Source organism: Patagioenas fasciata, chromosome 7, assembly GCF_037038585.1.
Source record: "Patagioenas fasciata isolate bPatFas1 chromosome 7, bPatFas1.hap1, whole genome shotgun sequence".
Classification (NCBI taxonomy): domain Eukaryota; kingdom Metazoa; phylum Chordata; class Aves; order Columbiformes; family Columbidae; genus Patagioenas; species Patagioenas fasciata.
The window spans coordinates 7,707,388-7,723,098 of NC_092526.1; the positions used below are offsets into that span (position 1 = coordinate 7,707,388).

Here is a 15,711-nt window from a genome sequence, read left to right on the forward strand (position 1 = left end):
CCGTGGTCGTTCCCACCTCGCCCGAAAACTTGCCTGCCTGGCGGGGAAGCGGGTGAGAGTGGCACATGGCGCCGCTCCCGCTGCGCAGGCGAGGGGGAGAGCCCGGGCCGAGGGGCGCAGGTGGCGGCGGGGCCCGGGGAGAGAACAGGCAGTGCCGGAGGGTTTCTCGCCGCTGAGAAAGGGAGGCCGCTGAGGTTACCTGCCGGCGGGGCTGTGGCAGCCGCCGCCCGAGCAGGGGCACAGCGGGGCGTTCTGTGGTGGTTCGGTGCGGACCAGGCTGGACAGTGAGGTCAGGGCACTTTCCTTACCCGTCATTTCCCTTCCATACTGTATAATGCACTTGCATGCAACTCGTTTTTTAAAAATTATTATTCGCCTAAATATCTGACTAGGGATGAAAAACTGCCTGCTTCCAAACGGCGTTACTCTTTAATGCGAAGCACACCAATTTCGGGCATCTGTTCCCGGTGTGTGAGGCGCTCACTCACCGGCTGCCCACAGAGGCAGCTGCCATTTTAACCCTGCCCATTGCCCTGTCCTCCTCAACGCCTCTTCCACACAGTTTGTCTCCATTTTTTATTACATGTACAGGCTTTCTTTAACCTCCCTGTTGAATTTTCTTCCTTTCTGTTTTTGCTTTCAGCATCCCAGAGTCCCTTTTGTATTCTCAGTCTTCATCCCATTCTACACACAACTCCTGTATCCCCCGTTCTTTCGTCAGCTTCACGAATGTCTGTGCTTGCTCACAAACCCTAGACACAAAGTGGAGAAGTAAGGGAGAAGAGCAGTCACCATCTTCCCTGATGGGTTTCAGTCATGTCGGCGCTGGGGACAGCCCTTTTTCCAGGGGTTCCCTCACTGTCACCGGCAACAGCAGGGGACAGACATGGTGACTGAGGGCAATTTGAGGCTTTGGTTCTATTTTAAATAATGGGTATCAGGAATTTTGATTATGGTTCAAATGTGGAAGTTTGCAGGAATTTTTAATTTGTGCCCAGTATGACAGAGCCAAAGGTGAAAGCTGGCAATTTTGGTATTAAGGGTAATTCCAAAAAGAGAGTGTGTCTGATGTACCTAACCCTATCTCTAGGAGGGAGACGAGAGTAAAGCTGCTAATTTTATTGCCTTCTCTGCCTTCACATTCTTTCTGTGGCCCTTGCAGTATCTTTCTCTTAGCATTTCCTATAGTGACTAATTCTATCTACCAGGATAATTCCCAGTCATTGTAGAGGAAAATCTGGTATGCTTTTTGCAGATTGTCCCTGTTGAAATTGTTAGAGTCTGTCCTCCTAGATTGTACTTTTTCTTATGATCCTTTCCAATGAATCATAGCTGGTCCAGTTATAGAGATGATACTTCCATGTTTGCTAAAAATAAAAACTAAACCTAAATTTTGGAACAAGATATTTGCTCTTTAAGAGTTAGATCCAAAATCAGTCATAATTTTGTGGATGGGGTCCTCAAATTAACATCTTAGGGGAACAATTTTTCTATTAGCCTTATCTCTTCCACAAATTCTAACTTGACATTTTAAAATGATCTGTTAGCCAAATAGAAAAGTACTTCTGGTAAGTCAGCATATGGTAAAGAATATCCTAGAATCACTTTGCAAATATGCCAAGCTTGTGTTCTGCAACTGTTAGGCAGGTTTTTTCTCCTGATTTTTTTATGGGAAGAAAATCTGTTAATATATGAAGGTACTGAAAAATAAAGTAAAAATCCAGTGGGTTTAACCAGCTCATAATCTTTTCTTTACCTTAAGGATATCGATGTGTTAAATAAATTAATGGCAAAAATACTACTCACTATGTTAATTTCAGAGTGAGGAATTTTATCAGTAGATACTACCTTTTTTTGTAGCATTGCAGGTCATACTGGAAGATTATCTTTCAGCCTGCTGTGGATGCTTAGAACTTGTTTTCTTATGGTCAGTGGAAAAAATATGGAGGCTTACCTTGTGAATTGTGTTGTTGCGTGTAAATTAATGAACTGTTGTTGCTTCTAAATAATTTTCATCCTATGGGCTTGGTGATCATGTGAATGAGTTTGTATGTTTGTGTGCCTTCCCCTAGGACACTCGTAAGAATAATATGATCTTTCCCAGGGATAAAAATTGTAAATACAGAAAATATATTTGAATTATTTTAGGAAGGAAGGGATCACATCTCTGACAGCTAGAATATGCCAGCCATTTTGAGAGAGTGAGAGAAAGACACACACACACGGCAGAAGTGGTTCAGTTTTGTAAGGATTGCAGCCTCTGTCATACTGGACACGTGCTTGATGTGTGAATAGTAATCAGCAGTGCTGCACTAGCAGTGGGGCTTATTAATTTCTCAGTTTAATTAGGATATTATTTGATTTGTAAGTATCAACTGTGTATGTTGGACTTCCCAGGTAACAGTGAGCTGTAGTGATGAATCATAGCATGTCTTTAAAGAAAGAAACAGGTGAAGATGTCTGTCATTCTGATCAGTATCTATTTCAGGTTTGGAATACATAGAATCAAAATTGGCTAAGAAAATGTACTTTGTGTTACATTCCAACATGATTTGGGCTGTAATTTAAAATCGTTGGTTTGGGGAAGGGGCAATAAGGGGTGAACACATCAAACCTGATATGATGTGTTTTCTCTAAGGTTATATTAGTAGAAATATCTCCTATATTTCAAGATGTGTTATTAAGTTACCTCATATTAGACAGCAATTAAACTGCTGATCCATTATATGTAGTGGCAGAAGATAGGCCAAACGTTGGGAAAAAAAAATAAGTATTTCTTCGCACAAATGAAAGTGGGCTATGTGAGAAATACCTGTGCAGTATTATCAGTAAAAGACTCAAACCTTTCATCTAGTAGTTTTCAGGTATTAAACAGACAAAGAACACACATAATAAGAAACACATAGTTTCTATAAAGGGACTAGTAGTTTTATAGCTTTCAAGTTTGCAAATTCTTTTCCATTCAGAAAGAGGGGAGTGTGTAACACAAAAGTGAGGTAATATTTTCAATCTTCTAAAAAGACAGTACAAGCATGATATTCCCACAGTGGCTTTCTGAACTACCATAAGGAAACTCTCTTTTTTTTAATTTTAATTGAGGTGAAAAAAGCATGGAGTATTTTTCCAAGACAGCGTGAATCCCACCAATTATGCTAGGATTAGAACCAGTAATTTTGACAGACATCAAGTGGCAGAAAAAGGTCTGGTGGCTCGAATTGTGAGCAGCCCTGGATACCTGCCCCTCTGCTGACATGTGGCTGCCCCTGGGGCAGAGATGGCTGATTCACTGCAGAATTGATTCCCAAACCACTGCAGTTTTCAGCCAGTATATTAGAGTCAGATGAACATTAATATCTGTTAATGTTAATAAACTTGGTTGAATATGGCGTGGATTTGGGAGTACACTGATAACCAAATCAGGTGTCCCTGCCTTGAAAGTGGCAAGAGTCATGAGAGGGAAAACCAGGGAAGGTGAGGATAGCAATAGCTTGGGCTGTTATGTTTTAATCTGCTGCTCAGTCTACTGGAGTCCCTGTTCTCAACCCTTTGTCTAAGACATTAGATGAGCTACTGAGAGGTTGTGCTATTAAACCAGTGCCCCAGTTCAGTGCATTCAGTGCAGGCAAATCCCTCTGAAAAGTGATCATCACCGGAGAGGGGCCACCCACGTTTTCTGGAGTAATTTGTTAAGAAATATAAAAGCCATCAGGAGTTCTCTCCAGTTAAGTACATTTGAGCTGGAACTTGCTGGTGAAAAAGAATGTAGGTTTCAGTTAGATTAATATATTAAACACAAAATAATCTGAATGGGATATACAAAAGGCAAATACGTTAAATCCTGAATGCATTTCAAAAGTGTCTTAAGATCGAGAGAATGAAAACTGAGGAATGTTATTTTCTTTATTTTTAACCTGAATTCTCTGTGATTTGAGTGGACAAAAGACTTCCACAAATTGAAAGCATCAAAAAATAAAGCAATCCCATTCCCTTGTGTTCAACAGACTTCTGTGCTGGTTGCAGTGGGGACAGAATTGGTTCTTCAGTGAGTTCTAGATGGGGATGTGCTCTTACCTCACATGAAGAACATTATGCTTGAAGAGTTTTTTTCAACAGTGATAGCTTTGATTCTAAAGCATGCCTGCTTCTGCTTTGATGCTCAATATGTGCAGTATGTTCCTGTGCATTGGTAGGTTATTTTGTAGCACATGCTTTTTCTCCTATGTTAATTATGTCCAGGATCTTGAAGTTCTGAAACAAGTTTCGATCTGAGTATAGGACTGAGCCCTTTCTTGTTTAGATATACAGGTGCAAAATGTAAGTGATGTTAATTTCCATAACTGCCCTACAATTGCAGTGCTCTTTTTAAGTGACTGATGTGTGTGAAATCAAAACAACTTATGTGTGCTCTCCTTGTGTACTCATATGTTTCAGGTGGGTTTATGCACTTAACCTTTATAATGTGAGCAGGATTTGATTCTGTATGTAATATAGAATGTAAATATGTGATCTAGGTCTGAAGTAACACAGCTGTGTTTTTAAAAGGAGCACTGTATTGTTCATACCCTCTTTGCTTATTGCTTATCAGGTTTACTAGAAAGCAGTACAAGGCTAAAACCTCATGAAGCTCAAAGCTACAGAAAGAAGGCATTGTGGGTTTCCTGGGTCTCCATTATTGTCACACTGGCTCTTGCAGTGGCTGCATTCAGTGAGTATTGGGAATATTTTAAATCTTCACACCTTTTCCTTCTTTTTTTTTTTTTTTTTTTGGGCTCTCAGAATTTCTCTCTTTGTGGAAGCTTTCTCATGTTTTTTCTTCACAACTGCTAATGACGTTTAGACTGCTTGCGTCTGCATGGTGCTTATAAATTAGTAAAACTGTTGGTTTTTTTCTGCAGAGGACAGGGTTGTTGAAGGTCAGAGAAAGAAACAGTAGATGTTGATTCCTGTTAGTATTTATGCATGTGGAACTGTTCATTTTACAGAAGAGTGTAAAATTCATTATGCAGTGGATTGCCTTTAACCAAAGAGGTCAAATACGACAAGTCTTAATCCACCTGGGATTTGTAGTGGGAAGAATAGTGAATTGTAAGGGAGAAATATATAATTTATCTGTATTACATTGACAGATACCGAAACACAGCGCTAATCTGGAGGAGAAATAAGTTTCTTTTTAAACTAGTATTTTTTCTTTACATTTCAAGACATTTGTGTAGATTACCTTTACACAAATAATTAAAAAAAAGAAACCAAACACTTTTATGTGGAGAAAATGAAGTATATTTCTTTCATTTTAAACCAGAAGAAAATAGTACATTGTGTAAATAAATATATATCGTCATTCAATGCAAATTTAAAATACCAGTTTTTTCTCTTGGTCAATTAAGTAATGCTGCATTACTGTAAGGACAAAAAGAAATGTGGGATCTGGAACAAAATCTTTGCAATAGCACATTCTCTGTTTAAAAGGAGGAAAACCAGAAGTGACTGGATTTACATGTTTATATAAATAAAAGGAAAGCTCTGTCTAGGAGACATCTGAGATGTCTCAGAACATCATTCTTCAGCTTAATAAAGACAGACTTGCATTTTTTTTTTTTGAAGCTGCAGCAGCATGTGTTTTATTATTCTAATTTGCAGTGTACAACCTGCTGCTGGAAGTTGGTGTCAGCTCCCAGGAGAGATTATTAGAATCAGACCAAATGGTCTCTGAAAATTCAACATATATTACTCGGAGCGATTTATATAGAAACACAGGTACAATAACTTGATTCAAAAAGAGAAAAGAGTAGAAACACTTAAAAGCAGAATCTAACACTGTAAAGAACTTGAATGTTACAAGAAAGCAGGACATCTGGCTTTCCATTTTGTTCTGCTTCATGAAAATGCAACAGTCTGTCTTTGCTACTGAAGCAACATAAAAGTAAGTACTGTGTTATGGAACAATTTTATTACCTATTAACAATACAATTTTAGCGAATAATGAGAAATGGCTTCATTTTATTTTACGTTTTCATTTGTCAGATTTGCAAGACGTAAGTATCAAATGGATAACTGAAACATTCCATTTCTTTTAAAAAGGTCTTTAAAATTTTTTTTCTAAGATTAGTAAGGCTACCTGAAAGCTTTTATTTTCCATTTTCACTACTTGTCGCACCTTGGCAGTGCTTAGAAACTCTACAAAAAAGCCCAGCAGAGAAGGTAGTCCCTGCCTGGCTGTACTGTGATTGCATGCTCAGCTGGAGTGGATAGGCATTGAACCACTGAAATCAGCTGTTAGTTGACTAGTTGTATGTCTTTGGAATGTATCTTTCCTCATGGTTTGAAGGGGCTAAATTTATGAAGAATAAAAGAGGAAGCAGCACACAGATACATGTTAAATCTGTAGAAACAGACTCTTAATAGACAGTTGACAGTTAACTTAGATGTCACAAAAGAATTGCCAGGGCTTTTGATCTGCTTAGTATTAAAACTTTTTAGTCTTTGAAGAAAATATTTTTTTCTGGAATAATTTTGCTCCCCCATGCAATTTCAGCAGTTCTGCTCAGTTTATTGTCTCACATTGGCTTCTCTCTTCCTTTGCGCTGTCCTTTTGATGGGTTCTTCTAGTCAATCCATAAGTTGGGAGACATGCCAGGTGACCAGGCTTTGCTACCTGCTTGATATAAATGACTAGTTGTCACTTTGGGGTGTCTGACACTCACAGTTCTTTGCAAACACCTGCTATTTAAAGCATCCCATTCCTGTTTTGCCTCTTGTCTGTAGTGGTAAAATGTTAGCAATGCAGCCCTGATGTTCCATTTCAGTAAAAAACGGGGACTTGCTATGCTAACTGTCAGGCTACACCGACTGTGTTCTCACTAATCTTTCTGATTCCCTATAAATTTTCCTATAAATTTCTGTTTTATCCTCTTATATGCTTCAAAATACTTTCTTGCAAGTGTATCTTATGGTGCTGCTTTTGCAACAGCGTATGATATAGTGAGGATATTAGACCAAGGAACTGACATTGCTTTATAACTGTAGTTAGAGAAATGGAGGACATGGAGGGTAAGAAAAAATACTAAGGGAAGTGATAACTGTGTGCATGGTCTGTGTGAAGAGTGGGAAGTGATTCAGGAGCATCTTTTTATTGTCTGCCCCCTCCCTTGGGTGTTGCAGCTTGATCACTGTCCTTCCTCTCAAGACTAGTCTATTTGCTTCCAAACCTATATTTTTCCTGCATTAGCGTGAGATGGAGTGGTTTATCTTGACTGGTATGAGATATTTTCTTTTGGTGGGGTTATGCTGATGCCCCAGCTGAAGTTTTGCTTAATAATATTGAGAGAGATTGATAAATCTCATGTTGACCTGAATATGTAAAGTGATTTCTTTATTAGGTAATGATCTCACAACAGTTGTGAGATCCATTGATCTGAACTGTGTGTTAGACTTACTATTAAAAAGAAACTGTGTGGAGTGTATTATGGAAGTGTATACAATCAAATTATGATATATACATATCATTATTTGCTTCATAACAGATGTATAGGAGATATTCTCTTTGGGATGGACTTTTCTGTTGCATGAATTATTGTAACACAGAAGGTGAAATGCTGACGTATGCATCAAAATGTGTTTGGTCTCTAGGTTTGGAAATCTGAACTAAGCTAGGCTAGGCTGGAGCTGGACGGCTGCTAAAGGGAAAATTAAGTCATCATCTTTCATTCACTAATACTGAGAAGCAGGACTTACACAGACTGTATATTCAGCTGTTTTCCTTAGCTGAAAGAACAGATCTCTTCCTGTCAGGTATTTAATAGACCAAATTTTACCACAGAAATATAATATTTGTAAAAGACTGTTTGAGAGATTTGGCTACTGTCTCTTAATACAGATCGTGTGCTCTGCGGCAATGGTTGTGTTCCCATTGGCTTTGGATGCTGTTGAAGGTGTTACTTTCCAGCATGTATTTGCCCAAGGCTTCAGTAGAATCTTTATAGACTTAAATCTGTAAGATCCTTAGGGTCAGCAGAGCGCTATAGTATCGTCTTTAACAACCGAAATTTAGGCTCACTTAGAATCGGTTATGCATATTCTGACATTTGTGGTTTTGTGCAATACTTTTATGGCGGGATGCTGAGCAATGCCTGAGAAATAAGTTCATTTCACTTTTCATTTTGATGCTTCCTCAAATACGTATGCTTGTAGAATTCTTATAAGGAGTGGATTTCCATTTTTATAAATATGTAGTCATAAACTGAGACTGGGCATGATAAAAATTACTAAAATGAACATTAATTTATTCCTCAGCACCCCAAGTAAGTACTGAAATAAGAATTTCAATATAACTACTTGTTTCGGTTTTACAATAACGTAAGAAAAGAATGATAGCATAAGATGAATGTCTTTTTTTTGCATCATATACATGTAGTATAAGGCTGCAGTCTAAATGAGTTCATAATAACAACTATAACTTCTCCTTTCTGTAGCTGTAGTACTGTAGGTTCATACTGATCCTAGTTTCAGAATCGTAATAGAGGATGAGGGACTATTATGGTGGAATAGAACTACAGTGTTTTGAAACCCACTGCTCTTAGTTTTGTGATATTTATGTTGCTAAAACATAACTTTGAAAAACATGCAAATATAGCTTTTGTCATTATAATTTCTGCTCAAGCAGCTAATCTTTGATAATACTGTCAAAGCAGACAACAAAGTCTTGTTCTAGCTGGTATTTCTTGTCCAGTATAGGCTTGTGATTCACAGAATGTAGTTTGTTCTTTCATCTTCCTGATTTGATTAGCTAAAATTGCTTCACAGTGAATGAAGTAGTCATATCAATATATCAAAACAATGTATAGGCCAAATTCTGCACTAAAAGCTCTCTTTGTAGTCAGGGGTTGAGTAAAGACTTAGAATGTATGCCTTTGTAACTGTAGGCTTTGTAAAGGGCTTTCATGAGGCAGCCGTCGAGATGGAACTTGTAGCCAGCATGTCCCAGTGTGGTCAGGGTGCGCCTGAATAGGCCCCGTGTGTGAATGGTGCATGGGAAGAGCCGGTGCTGGGCTGTTTGCAAAATGCTGGATAAACAGTAGGCAGGTTGTGAAATCTGTCCTCAGGGTTGCTTTAGAGATCACTCAGACACATTTATGGGTTTAGCTTTATAGAAATACCTGAAAACTTGAATGCAACCAATAGGCCTGTGATTTGATGTCCTAACCTGGTGTTTAGTCTGGTGTAGTATATATGCACTGGCTTTTTGAGAAGGTGAATTTTATTCACTGCAAGAAAGACATTGAGGTGCTGGAACACATCCAAAGAAGAACAATGAAGCTGGTGAGGGACCTGGAGCACAAGTCTGATGAGGAGCAGTTGAACGAACTGGGGCTGTTCAGCCTGGACAAAAGGAGACTGAGGAGAGACCTTATCACTGTCTGCAACTGCCTGAAAGGAGGTGGTGGCATGGAGGGGGTTGGTCTCTTCTCCAAAGTAATAAGTGGTAGGACGAGAGGAAATGGCTGCAAGTTGAACCAGGGGAGGTTCAGACTGGATATTAGGAGAAAATTCTTCACAGAAGGGGTTGTCAGGCATTGGAACGGCCTGCTCAGGGCAGTGGTGGAGTCACCATCCCTGGAGGGGTTTAAAAGATTCATAGACTGGCACTTAGGGATACGGTTTATAGGTGATCTTGGCAGTGTTAGGTTAATGCTTGGACCTGATGGTCTTAAAGGTCTATTCCAACCAACATGATTCTATTAATCTATAAAGTATATCAGATGGAAACTTGGTAGACGCAATTCTGTAAGTGGGAGTATTTTATAGGATTAGCTATTGGTCCATGGTTAAGATATTAGAAACAAATACAAAGAAACTGATTTTCTCATTTTATATACAAAATCATTTGTGTTTCAAAATTAATTACTGAAAAATAATGTATTAAATTGATGTTCCGCTTACTGGAGTTTTGTTTGAAATGTATGGTCCATATGCTCAGAAATGTCATGGTAGAGCTTGCTTTCAGCTAAAAGCTTCATCCCAGTTCAGACTTTCTAACAGGCAGAGTTAAATGCCAACAAGCCTTAGATAGTATGGATCCAGGTGCACTTTCTTCATTGGAATGACTAAATTGAGCCATGAAATCTCATTTTGATTAGCTGTAGGACATGACTGCTGATCCTCCTCCCCTATTATGCTACTCTGGTGCACTGCAAATGGAGTTACATGTGACAAACATTGAGCAATTTAAAGTGTTATCCTCTGGATGCTCAGATGTGGATGTATTGATGTAATCTGTCACTCCTTATCTCAGGCATACTACTTGGACAACTGAGTTGGGGAGTGACTCTATTAATTCATTGATGAATATATAATTTTTTCAGTGACCCATTCCTATTCTTGCTTGAAAAATTAAATATATGTGAGCTTTCCCTTATGTTTGCACAATGCTTAGTATACCCTGGGCACAGCTGTGAATAATAATACTAACAAAGAACATAAATGAAAGATCATGGTTCTGAGGCCCTTTAGTTTGGATATCCAATTCAGCATTCTTTAAAGGTCACTGAATTTCAGACAAATGATGGGCATTCAGAACTCTGACCTGTTTGATAGTGTCTCAGCTGGGTAGCTAAACAGAATTCTCCAGGATCACTGACCACATAAAAAGCCTTGGTCTTGTTTTCTCTTCCAGGAGCTATACAGAATTGCATTTCTCACTCCTAAAGACCTGAGGGATTCTGTCTGTCTATCTGTCTGTCTATCTGTCTATCTTTTCCCCTCAGTGGAGCACATTACATTTCTTCAGAGAGTTACATTTCAATTCACAATACCATACAGACCCTTAAAACCAAGTAAAGGCTAAATACAGAATAGAACTGATGTGTGATAGGATGCAGATCCCACATTTTGCATGTTTCTCAGGGCATTTCATTACATCAGTTACAAAAAGACAGATGCTTCAGGGCTGAAGTCTCACAGAAGTGTTAATGAAATATAGAACTTAAATTCCCAAGGTAGTGTTCTGATATTGGTGACACTTGTGCAACCCTATCGTCCTCGTTATAGCTGCATAAATACAGTCAAAAACAGTTTGGTCCTAAACGTGTTATACGTAAGATCTAAAGGACAAAAAAAAATACATTGTCTGTGCAGCACTAGCAAATATAGCCTTTTGTATAGGTCAGTCTGTACTTATAACAGCAAAATGCAATTTTCATTCACTGAAAATGAAATGAGAGGCCAGTAAGGGCATGTGTTTTTTTTAGGCATACAAAAGTCTAAGTGACTTTCTTGGGAGGAGAAAATAGCATATGGATGTCAAGTTCAAGACTGATAGCTGTTGAACAGAAGTATAGGTCTAAAATCTGCAATTCTTCACACATCATGAAATCTTTTCCTTAGTTGGCAGGCAAAATGATGATAGAAGTCTGAAATCTGGAACAGGCTATATAATGATCTCTGTCTATGTATTTGAACAGTAAACAATTTAAAAAATTGTTGCTGTGTTGGAGTTTATGTTTAAATGCTAACCTTTAAAACTTATGAGCCTGTTGTATTTTTGCATTAGAAAATGGCAGTTTAATTATTCTTTGTGCTAAGTACCAATTCCTTCCTCATGAGAGATCATCCCAAAGAATTCTGAAATTAAAACAGGATGCTGATATTGAGGGAATACTAGCGCTATAACAGCATTTCATAAAGAATGAGGAAGTATGTTAAGTCTAGGCTATTTAGTGTAAAAATCATAACCACAATTCTTTCCCATTTTTTGTTTCTTTTTCTTTCTGGGATTGTTGTGTTCTTTGTATAAAAATCTGAAAGAAGTCTGTGCACTATGTAGACTAGTAAGAACAGTAACATACTTTAAATGAGTTAACATCCATATTACATAATTTATACCATATGAAATAAATATACATGTTCTAATATATATTTATTTTACAGCAGAAGATTTTAGACACTTAAAATTGGCCTTCAGTTTTGCCATCAGATCTGTGCTGGGATTCCATTAAAGCCAACTTTGTGTTCGTTGATTCAGAGGTTCCAACTATGAAAAACCAGGTGTGTAGCAAGGCACAATATACGAATATAACTAGGCAGTGTTAAGTAATTTGGCTGGTGTCATGGATCCTACTAGTATGCCTGAGAGAATGATACTGTGCCATAAGAGGTAGATGTGGGTAGAAGGTGAATTTTGCAAATGGGAATAGAAGAAATGAACATTAAATGGGCAGGGTTTGGGCATGCTGCTTGGCAATAATGGGGTGATGTGGGAATGATGTGCCCAACAGCCATCCCTAGCCTGTAGTGGATGAAAAATGTGTGTCTTGGCTAGAAGTAGACAAAAATAGTTAGAAAAGGACGGAATATTATGTTTATTGTGTGTGATTGGTATTAACTGTTGTCTGTAAAAAACTACTCGATTTTTCTGTATAAAATTGAATTAAAACTATTCTCTAGTACAAGTTTCAGTTGCTGCTTTTGCTTTATTTGGTATATCACGTAGGTAAGTGGTTGTACATCTGCCCTTTGAAGGAACATCACTGCAGTCTTAAAAGTCAAATGTATTTCCAATCGATCGCTGTAGTATCGGTTCTACAGAGAGGTACCTCGGCTGTTGCAGGCTTATCTCTTGTGCAAAGGCATGAACATGTTAACAGATTTCTTTATGAAAGCCTGATATACCAGTAGAATTTGATTTTCATAGATTATCAGATATTTCCTACGCTCTGCAACTTTAAAAATGCACTTTTTTGCTTATTGGCAAAGATGAACTTGTAATTCTTTGTATCTGGAGCTGAAAATCAAGATTAATGGAAGAAAATGTTTAATATTCATTGTACAGTATCACTTTATTGTTTGAAATTTGTGAGGTTGTAAAGCACTACTAAGTTAAAACACACTTCTCAGGCAGCAATGAAAGTGATGAAAATCAGAACAGAGCTTTCTTTTCCTTATGTGTTCTTCACTTCTGCCAGAAATTTTTAAATATTAATGTAATTTTTAACTTAGTAGGTAACAAAATGTAAACACCACAATGTAAACTTGGACCTGACTTAATTTTTTTAATAACGTTTATAGTTTTTGCTTTACTGGGGAAGCTGATAGCTCTTGGTGTTTACTTCTTGGCACTTATTCTCTGTGATTTTTCAGTAGCAGTGTTTGAGTTCCTCTCGCTGAAAGTCGAAGCTTATTAGATTTTAATCCTCCTTCAGTAGAGAATTTTATTTGCAGATGACTCATCGTGTTTTGGTATGCCTGCACTGTAGGAGGACTTAATAACAGTAAAATAATCATGTAAATAATACCTGCTTCTTTACGATGCAATATAGCTCCTAGCAGCCCCATACCATGTTGCAGCAGAATGTCCTGTGGGTCGTGCTGCCCTGTGTCAGCTCTGGTGAAGCAATGGAAGTGCTGGGTGAGAAATGGGAGCGTCTGAGGGGCTGTGGTTTTGTATAGGCTGGTGGTGGAGAAAATGTTATAACAGAAGGTGATGTTTAAATAGGTGGTGCTGTCCCTTCTGGGGTTAAAAACCCAATATTAATGAAGGACACTTGTGTTTCTGAAAATATCCCCAGCAAAAGCGCAAAACTTATGTCCTAGATACTCCTGTTTGTTACGTGCTATGAACCTTATCTCAAAAAGGAGAGTTAATACTGATCTTGTGAAAAATCCGGTTTGTTAAATTAACCTACTATTTCATTTGAAAAAAAACCTAATTTATCACTGTAGGTGATAAACTGTACACCAACCCTATTTTACTCTTTTAAACAGCTGTGCTTGTCCACTGTAGTGGTGTGTATTTCCGGCACATTGCAAAGTGTATATATGTGGTTTGATCAATCTGTTGTTGTATCTTACTGAAAATATTACACAAATATTGGTCTAAAATAAACATAGGTAAAAATACTGTGAGGTGGTTTGGTTGTTTGATGTCTTTTTTCATGGAGAGGATGGTACTTGGATAATAAGGGTCTACAGTTGTTCTGATATCTGGTTTGTGTTCATAGATTTCAATATCCTGTCAAGCAACTGTAGTATCAGCTGGTCAAGTCTTTCAGATTGAAAGATGAGAAAACTTTGATACATGGTATTGAAAGGGTAGTACAACTCAGTCAAATCAGTTTTGTTCAAATAAGGGTTGTAGGATATCCTTGGTAAAGACTGAAAACAAAAGTCTGGAGACTGGGGAATGCAAGATAACTTTTAAAGACACTAACTTTCATTTGCAAACCAGCCTTCTCCAGAAAATCCATAAAGAGCTTCCTAGTATCTCTTCTGACTTTCGTGTATGACCCGTTACCATGCATTTTTCTCTGGATGTGCAGAAAAAGGGACAGATAAGCTCAGCTTCAGAGTTAGAAGAAGCAGATTAGTCAGTGTTTAGTCAAAGAAGAGTGACCAGAAATAGCCAGCTGGTATTTCTGCTAGACAGAAAAACTGCAGAGGAAGGGGGATAGTCTGACAAACAGCATAAAAATAGTTAGACAGGAGGCATCTGCCTTCCAGGAACTGCTGCAGAATAAGTGGCTTTTGGTACTTGCACCACAAACTCTCTTCTTTCTGGAGAGATCTCTGGGCCATTTTCATGCTAGGTGCAATTCTGAGAACATGAGTAAGACCTACTGCAGAACAGGATCCTCAGCTGAATTCTAAATGAAGATTTCTCATTAGATATGAAGGCTGTTTATCTTCTGCTATTAGAGATTACGCATCAAAGAACCATTAAGTATAATGTATCTTTTCAATATATCAAGGTGGAGAAAATATACCTCCAAGTGCATGGTCCTCAGATCATATTTTTTAAAGAAACATTTCAATGGCCAAGTAATGACAGTATTTCCCCAGGCTCCGAAAAGAAAAATCCCAATTTTTAGAGGAAAGATTTATTATTGTTCAGTGGGAGATTTAATAGAATGGAAATGCAGCCTGCAGTGTCAGCTAGGATGTGTAACTACGGAAAAGTAGATCCATACATTCCCATTCTGGTGGGCCTGATAGACAACTGATATGCAGGTGAAGGTATTCTTGAAATGCTGAAGTCCAAATTAGAAATGTCCTTAGAAATAGTATTTTGTTGGAATGACATAACTTACTTTACCTGAATCAAAATAATGATTTGTGATCCTTGATGATAAGAACACTCTTTCAAAGCAACAAATGAGTTCAGATATTTATTAACAGATTTGTGATGTTTGGAACAGTTTGATTCCATTTGTAACAGTTCCATGGAAAACATAGGGCAGAGCCAAGTAACCAGCATCAGACCTGGCTAGCACCGAGGAAGCTAGTGACAAAACTGATTGTAATTGCAGCGGTGGCAAATCACTCCCTAACTACATGGCTAAGGAGTTACGAGTAAGAAAAAATAAGACAGCCTGTACCAGCAGTGTTTTATGTTGATCGATGTGTATGTAAGTGCATGCTGCTGAGGATACAGAAGGGCAGGTAAAAGGCATCTGTCTCAGCTTGTTTTTTTTTGTAAGAGGCTGAATGAGGGCTATATGTGTGCCTGCAGAATTATTCGCTACCTCCTGGCTTGGTAGACATCACTATTCTCTGACATGCTGCTGCAGCTAACATATATGGGACTATAATGTCTGACTATGTGGAACTAATGGTACCCAAAAGAGCCAATTCATTTGCTCATCTTTGTGGCACATGAGAAACTGATAGTAAACCATGTCTGCTTTTTATTGAGCATGACTTGATTTTTCTGTGTGTAATTAG

The 15,711-nt window shown here is 38.1% G+C and overlaps 1 protein-coding gene across 7 annotated transcripts in view; it reads left to right on the forward strand.

Annotated features, from left to right (window-relative positions):
• TMEM163 (transmembrane protein 163) overlaps window positions 1-15,711 on the forward strand; it is a 91,954-nt gene that overhangs the window by 979 nt on the left and 75,264 nt on the right. For 5 of the 7 annotated variants that reach the window (XM_071810781.1, XM_071810782.1, XM_065841426.2 and 2 more), the window contains exon 2: window positions 4,586-4,705. The exons of 1 other annotated variant lie outside the window; for it this stretch is intronic. In XM_071810781.1, coding sequence (XP_071666882.1) covers window positions 4,586-4,705 — 120 coding nt within the window. Of the gene's footprint in view, window positions 1-121; window positions 290-4,585; window positions 4,706-15,711 lie in introns of those variants that run through there. One more of the 7 variants, XM_071810784.1, reaches the window with a different exon arrangement.